Source organism: Colobus angolensis, unplaced genomic scaffold, assembly GCF_000951035.1.
Source record: "Colobus angolensis palliatus isolate OR3802 unplaced genomic scaffold, Cang.pa_1.0 Scaffold566, whole genome shotgun sequence".
Classification (NCBI taxonomy): domain Eukaryota; kingdom Metazoa; phylum Chordata; class Mammalia; order Primates; family Cercopithecidae; genus Colobus; species Colobus angolensis.
This window is the reverse complement of record NW_012119221.1, coordinates 1,158,632-1,166,714: the sequence shown is the minus strand read 5'-3', so window position 1 is coordinate 1,166,714 and position 8,083 is coordinate 1,158,632. Positions and strand designations below refer to the sequence as shown.

The 8,083-nt window shown below is 39.5% G+C and overlaps 1 protein-coding gene across 1 annotated transcript in view; it reads left to right on the top strand.

Annotated features, from left to right (window-relative positions):
* Positions 1–7,304, top strand: part of LOC105525920 (elongation factor 2-like) — an 11,596-nt gene extending 4,292 nt beyond the window's left edge. Inside the window, exon 2 of the mRNA XM_011961718.1 lies at positions 7,247–7,304. Within this exon, the coding sequence (XP_011817108.1) occupies positions 7,247–7,304 (58 nt within the window). The remainder of the gene's footprint in view (positions 1–7,246) is intronic.
* Positions 7,305–8,083: the final 779 nt, after the last annotated feature.

Here is an 8,083-nt window from a genome sequence, read left to right as displayed (position 1 = left end):
TGTCTCCCAGTTAGGCTACTCAGGGGTCAGGGACCCACTTGAGCAGGCAGTCTGTCCGTTCTCAGATCTCAACCTCCGTGTTGGGAAATCCACTGCTCTCTTCAATGCTGTCAGACAGAGTCGTTAGGGTCTCCACAGGCCTCTGCTGCTTCCCCTGTTGTTTTTTAGCTATGCCCTGTCCCCAGAGGTGGAATCTACAGAGACAGGCAGGTTTCCTTGAGCTGCTGTGAGCTCCACCCTTTTCGAGCTTCCCAGCGGCTTTGTTTACCTACTTAAGCCTCAGCAATGGCGGACGCCCCTCCCCCAGCCTCGCTGCTGCCTTGCGGTTAGATCGCAGACTGCTGTGTTAGCAATGAGGGAGGCTCTGTGGCCGTGGGACCCTCCCGGCCAGGTGTGGGTATAGTCTCCTGGTGTGCCTGTTTCCTTAATGCGCAGTATTGGGGTGGGAGTTACCCGATTTTCCAGGTGTTGTGTGTCTCAGTTCGCCTGGCTAGGAAAAGGGATTCCCTTCCCCCTTGTGCTTCCCAGGTGAGGCAATGCCTCACGCTGCTTCAGCTCTCACTGGTCGGGCTGCAGCAGCTGACCAGCACCGATTGTCCGGCACTCCCCAGTGAGATGACCCCAGTACCTCAGTTGAAAGTGCAGAAATCACCGGTCTTCTGTGTCGCTCGCGCCGGGAGTTGGAGACTGGAGCTGTTCCTATTTGGCCATCTTGCTCTGCCCTGAAATGTCTGATTTATTTTTAAATAGATTGAAAACTAGTCTAGCAATAAAAAATGGCTATAATGTGTAGAAATAATAAAAATTACTTTATCATCTGTCCTTGTATTTTTATAGCTATCATTTAATTTTAGGTTCCATTTTTACAAAATTTCATAGGTCTGGAAATATATTTTTTTGACAGCTTTGTCCAGATGTGATTTATAAATATGTCAAGAAAATCTAATAAATTTTTCATTAGTAGGTATTAATATTTTCATTGCAATTTAAGGAACAAGAAAAAAGTCTGCCTTCAATGGACTGAATTTTTTTAATGTCGTGTTCCAAATTTGCAGTGACATCGCTGCTTTTCTTTAATGGCTTTACTCTCAGAACATCTATCATGTGAAAATCTAGCCTTGTGGGCATCAATGTAACTGTAAAAAGTTAATGACTTTGTTTTCTAAAAAATTATCTTACTACTTTTCTGAAAATAAATTTATTTCTCAAGGCTCTTCCATGCTGCTTTCAGATGGCATCTTAACCTTCCATGGCCAGCACTTAGAGAATTCATCAAAACTATCCCCACCTGCAATACTTCATGACCCCAAGAGGCTGAAGAGATGAAACCTCTTTTGTAAAATAATGGCTCTTGGACTTTTATACAAATCTTTTATTTGCCATTAGCCCATCAGTCCACACTACATTCACTGGGTGAATCTGAAAAGAACCTCAAAAGGAAGGACTTTTAATAATGTTGTTTATAATTTTTGCAAATGGTTTAAAATTAATTTGAGCAAGTAATTAGAGAAATAAGAAAAGCTTTCCTTTTCTGTGAAGGATGTTGTATTTCTTACAATTATGTGAATCGTTGTGTCGTTATCAGGGCAAAGTTAATTATCCTACAACAGGAAGTCTTAAGAAACATCAATTTATTTGGTCTATAGTCTTCCATTTCTTGTATTCATTGTACTTTCATTGTCTTTTAGAAGAGCATTTCTCCTGGGATGATTTCTCAGTATAGTTCAGTTCATTCAAAAGTCCTTCTAAATCAATATTGTTAAAATGTTCATACTACCCAAAGCAATCTACAAAATCACTGCAATCCCTATTAAAATACCCATGACATTCTTCACAGAAGTAGAAAAAAAAATCCCAAAATTTATATGGAACCACAAATGAACCAGAATAGTCAAAGCTATCCTGAGCAAAATAACAAAACTGGAGTAATTATATTACTTGACTTCAAATCATACTACAGAGCTATAGTAACCAAAACAGCATGGTACTGGCATAAAAACAGACACACAGACCAATGGAACAGAGTAGATAAGCCAGAAACAAATCCATACATCTATAGGCAACTCATTTTTGACAAAGTTGTCAAGAACATACATTGGAAAAAGGACAGTCTCTCCAGCAAGTGGTACTTGGAAAACTGACAATCCGTATGCAGAAGAATAAAACTAGACCTCTGTTGCTATATACAAAAATTCAGGCAAAATGGATTAAAGACTTAAATCTAAGACCTTAAGCTATGAAACTACTAAAAGAAAACATTAGGGAAACTCTCCAGGACATTGAAATGGGCAAAGATTTCTTGAGTAATACTCCACAAACACAGGCAACCAAAGCAAAAATGCACAAAGGGTTAAAAAACTTCATCAAGTTAAAAAGCTTCTGCACAGCAAATGACACAATCAACAAACTGAAGAGACAACCAACAGAATGGGAGAAAATATCTGCAAGCTATCCATTTGACAAGAAATTAATAACCAGAATATATACGGAGCTCAAACAAATCTATAGGGAAAAAATCTAATAATCCAATTTAAAAATGGGCAAAGGATACGAGTAGACATTTCTCAAAAGGAGACATATAAATAGCAAACAGGTGTATGAAAAGGTGCTCAACATCATTGATCATCAGATAAATGCAAATCAAACTACAGTGAGATATCATCTCACCTTAGTTAAAATGGCTTATATCCAAAAGACAGACAATAACAAATGCTGGCAAGGATGTTGAGAAAGGAGAATCTTTGTAACACTGTTGGTGGGAATGAAATTAGTACAACCACTGTGGTGAACAGTCTGAAGGTTCCTCAAAAAGCAAAACATAGAGGTACAATATGATCCAGCAATCCCACTGCTAGGTATATATCCAAAAGAAAGAAAATCAGTATACTGAAGAGATATCTGCACTCCATGTTTATTGCAGCACTATTTACCATAGCCAAGATTTGGAAGCAACCTGTGTCCATCAACAGATGAATGGATTAAAAAATGTGATACATATATGCAATGGAGTACTATTCAACCATAAAAAGAATGAGATAGTGTCATTTGCAACAACATGGAATGGAACTGGAAGTCATTATGTTAAGTGAAATAAGCCAGGCACAGAAAGACAAACTTCCCATGTTCTCACTGATTTGTGGGAGTTAAAAATTAAAATAATTGAACTAATGGAGGTAGAGACTAGAATGATGGTTACCAGAGGCTGGGAAGGCTAGTGAGGAAGGGGAGGAAGTGGAGATGGTTAATGGGTACAAAAAAATAGAAAGAATGAATTAGATGTAGTATTTGTTAGCATAACAGGGTGACTATAGTCAATAATAATTTAATTGTACATTTAAAAATAACAAAAAGAGTATAAGATTGTTTGTAACACAAAGGATAAATGCTTAAGGTGAAGGATACCCCGTTTACCCTGATAAGATTATTACTTATTGCATGCCCATATTAAAATATCTTATATACCCTATAAATATGTATACCTACTATGTATCCACAAAAATTACTAAAACAAAAGACAAAAGTCCTTCCAAATCAAGAGATTTTCCTGCAAGCAGAGAGGTTAATATCTACATAGTTTGAAGTAACCCCAATAGGAACCCCATAGTTATAGTAACACCAATAATCCTAATTATCAGTTATAGTAATCCTAATTGTTGGGGTTACTATATATTATGAAATGTTATGAATTAGGATTATTGGGGTTACTATAGCTTATGAAATATTAGTGTTGAAAGAGAACCCAGTCATAAAAAAGGAATTCTATCCAGATGCCAAAGGCTTTTGTGGAGAGGACTGAAAAGTATCCTGTCATTAAATAATAGTCATCCATCTTCGGAAGCAAACAGGCCCCCAATCACTTGATCAGTTTCCTGCAGTTGTCACAAATGACTGTCTATTCTAGAGCCTGAGCTCTATAGCTCCACAATTGGCTTCTATCCTGAACTCTGTGTAGAGATCACAGGCTAAATTGGGTCTTTGGAGTACTTTGCTTTCAAATTCAGTAGAACTTTGACTTTTTGGTATTAGACATCCTTAAGCAAAAACTTTCCTCTGCATTTCAAATTTGAAATTAGGGTAGTATTTCTAAATGGCTCAGTCTGCATCAGCATAAGCAGTGAATAATAGGACATTGAGAAGATATATTGTCTTAGTCAATTTGGGCTGTTATTTATGAGTACCATACACGAGGCAGGGTAGCTCACATCAGTAATCCTAGCACTTTGGGAGGCTGAGGTGAGAAGATCACTTGAGCCCAGAAGTTGGAGACCAGGCTGGGCAACATAGGGAGGCCCTATCTCTGTACGAAATTAAATTATCTGGATGTGGTGGTACACACCTGTAGTTCCAGCGACTTGGGAGGCTTAGGTGGCAGGATCACTCGAGCCTGGGAGACTGAGATTGCAGTGAGCTGCGATTGTGCCACTGCACCCTAGCCTGAGTGACAAAGCGCGACCCTGTTAAACACAAAAAACAAAAAACAAGAAAACCATAAACTAAGTGGCTTATAAACAACAAAAATTTATTTCTCACAGTTTGGAGATTGGGAAGTCCAGGATGAATGCGCTGGCAGATTCAGGGTCTGGTGAGGGCCCACGTCCTGGTTCACAGATGGCTGTCTTTCTGCTGTTTCCTCATGCGGTAGAATGGTTAAGGGAGCTCTCTGGGGCCTCTTTTCTAAGAGCACTAACCCATTCATGAGGGCTGTACACTTACTATCTAATCATCTCCCAAAGGCCCTACCTCCAAATACCATCACATAGGGATTAAGATTTCAACTTAAGAATTTTGGGGGAATACATTCAGTCTATAGCATGTATGAAAGGGTGCAGGTGGTCTCAGAGATGATAAAACAGAACACAGAATTTTCAGAATTTTGAGAGTCTATACATGGCTGACACTTGAATGCTCATTAAATAGGTGAATACACACCCTGTAAAACATTTATTCGTAGCAGGTTATTATTATTTCACAGATAGTGTCCACTGTCCATTTTATAGATAATGATGCCGTTCTTAGTTAAGAATCATATCGGCCGTGCGCGGTGGCTCAAGCCTGTAATCCCAGCACTTTGGGAGGCTGAGAGGGGCGGATCACGAGGTCAGAAGATCGAGACCATCCTGGCTAACACAGTGAAACCCCGTCTCTACTAAAAAATATAAAAAACTAGCCGGGCAAGGTGGCAGGTGCCTGTAGTCCCAGCTACTCGGGAGGCTGAGGCAGGAGAATGGCATAAACCCGGGAGGCGGAGCTTGCAGTGAGCTGAGATCGCGCCACTGCACTCCAGCCTGGGCGACAGAGCGAGACTCCGTCTCAAAAAAAAAAAAAAAAAAAAGAATAATATTAAAGTGAGTGTAAAGACCAATGCTCTCCACTTGGCTTTTATAAAGTATTTTCTGCCCTGAAAAAATTAAAACTAGGAATTACAGCAGAGTCACTGATGCAGACATGTCCTAGGTGAATGCCTTTGTGAAGTGGGAGAGGAGGATTTCGAGTTACTAAGAACATCTAGGACTGTGCAATAAAATTTGGATATTTCATGCCAAAAATAGACAAATTTTGCTTGTGCTAAGATGCAAAGACTGCCACCATCCGATCCAACATATTATAATATGTGATCTAGACTTCAATCTTTTTTCAAAGTTGAAATATTATTCACATTATAAAATTCATCCTTTTAGAGTGTATAATTCAATGGTTTCTAGTCTATTCACAAGGCTGTGCGACTGTTACTACTGTCTAATTCCAGAACATTTTCATCACCCCAAAAGGAAACCGTTATACTTAGAAGCAGTCACTCTCACCAGTCCCTGAAAACCACTAATCTATTTTCTGTCTCCATGGAGTTGCTTATTCTAGACATTACACATAAATGGAATCATACAATATGTGGCCTTTTGTGTCTGGCTTCTTTTGCTTGGGATAAGTGTTTTTAAGTTTCACACAGGTTGTAGCATATATCAGTACTTCGTTCCTTTTGGCCATGGCATGAGCTTCTGTAGTATCCTCTTACCAGGTCTCCCTGCTTCTATTTGGGTCCCCCAGAGCCTGTTCCTCACTGAAGCTGGAGTGATCTTTTTCAAATATAATTCAGATCATCTCACTCCTCTTCTTTAAATCCTCCAAAGGCTTCCCATTTTACTTAGGGAAAAATCTGAACTCATTATGTCCTCTAAGATTCATCAATGATCAAGACCCTACCTTGCCTACTCACTCCGTGCCAGCTACACTGGCTTCCTTCTGCTCCCTAAACCTTTGAGACTTGTTTCTGCCTCAGAACCTTTGCACTTGATGACCCCTCTGTCTGGGGTTCCTTTTTCCCAGCTCTTCCCATAACTCATTCCTTCTCATCATTCAGGCCTCCCATAACCCCTCCTCAGAGACGCATGCCTAGAAGATCCTGACTCAAGTATCTTTCCCCCAACTGCCAGGCACCTTCTATTATTTCATTACCCTGGCTTAATTTCTTTTATAGCATTTGCTACTAGCTGAAATTGCTAATTTTAAAATTTACTTTCTTATTGTCTGACTCTCTTGAAAATCTGCCAACTCCAAGGCAGAGACATCACTGCTATATTCCAAGCTCCCAGAATGGAGCCCAGTAGGTGTTTGATCAATATTTGAAGGACTTCATGATTTCACCTTGCCTAGAATGCTTGAATCTTCCAGATCTTGCCTCTACTCTTAGTTCTTGAAGCTGGATATCTTTGCTTATTACTAGACTTCCCTATTGTCAACTGACTGTATATGTGTATATATGTATGTATATATATATTCATTCATTCATTCATCCACTCATAGAGACACAGTTTCACTCTATTTCCCAGGCTGGAGTGCAGTGGCACAACCAGAGCTCACTGCAACCTTAAATTCCTGGGCTCAAGCAATCCACCTGCCTCAGCCTCCTGAGTAGCTAAGACTACAGGTGCATGCCATTGCATCCAATTAAATTTTCTTTTTATTTTTTGTAGAGATGACATTTCATTATGTTGCCCAGGCCAGTCTCAGACTCCTGGCCCACAAGTGCTCCTCCTATCTTAGCCTCCCAAAGCTCTGGGATTACAGGCATGAAATACCACTAAGCTGCCTGACTGGTTTCTGTCTATTGCTGACTGTCTCATTCACCTGATATCCCACTCTCCTCCTCTTCTAATCCTTTCCAAGACAACGTTTCTAGACATCTCTATCACAAGCTAGTAGGTCTTGCTAATCTGCAGGCCCTTGACCAATTGAACCTTCATTGTTATAGATTGTCAGCAGAAAGCAAAGTCCAGTTGCCAATTTGTGGTGAAGAATGCAAGAGATAATAGGTGAGAGGAATCAGCATGGCATTAAGAATCAAACTTTCAATCTGATACAGAATAAATGGAAATGCTCTCAAAGCTCGTATATATGGATATACAAGCTCAAATGAATGTAAATTTAGAAGTACAGATTGGAATGTCTGTAACTAAATTATCAAGGGACCACTGCAGTGATCTGGGATTTCACTTCTTTGCAATGCTTGGACAAAGGAGTACCTGTAGAATCAGTTTCCATTAGTCATCTGTTCCCAGAGGAATCCAGTGCCTATCTGCCCCCACTTTCCTACTCCCCTATCTATCTTCTCTTATCATTCAAGTCACATAATGGCATGACCTTCAAGCCTGCAAGTCTTTTCCTGAACATTTCTTCAAAAATAACAACTCATATTAAAAATAATGGAAGAAAAGCCATAAATAGGGAGAAAATATTTGCCACATATTTAATCAAACAAATGTTCCCAAATACATAAAGCATTGCTATAATGATTAAGAAAAAAGTTAACAACCCAATGGGGGAAAATGGGTGAAATAAATTTTCACTGAGATATTTCACAGAAGATGAAGCAATAATGGCCAATAATTTGTGGAAAATTACTCAACCTCTTTTAGTAAACTGGGATTGCAAATTAAGTCCACAATAAAAAGTCACACTAGCCAGGCTCAGCGGCTTATATCTATAGTCCCAACACTTTGGGAGGCTGAGGCAGGGGGATTACCTGAGGTCAAGCATTCAAAGACCAGCCTGGCCAACATGGTGAAACTTCATCTTTACTAAAAATACA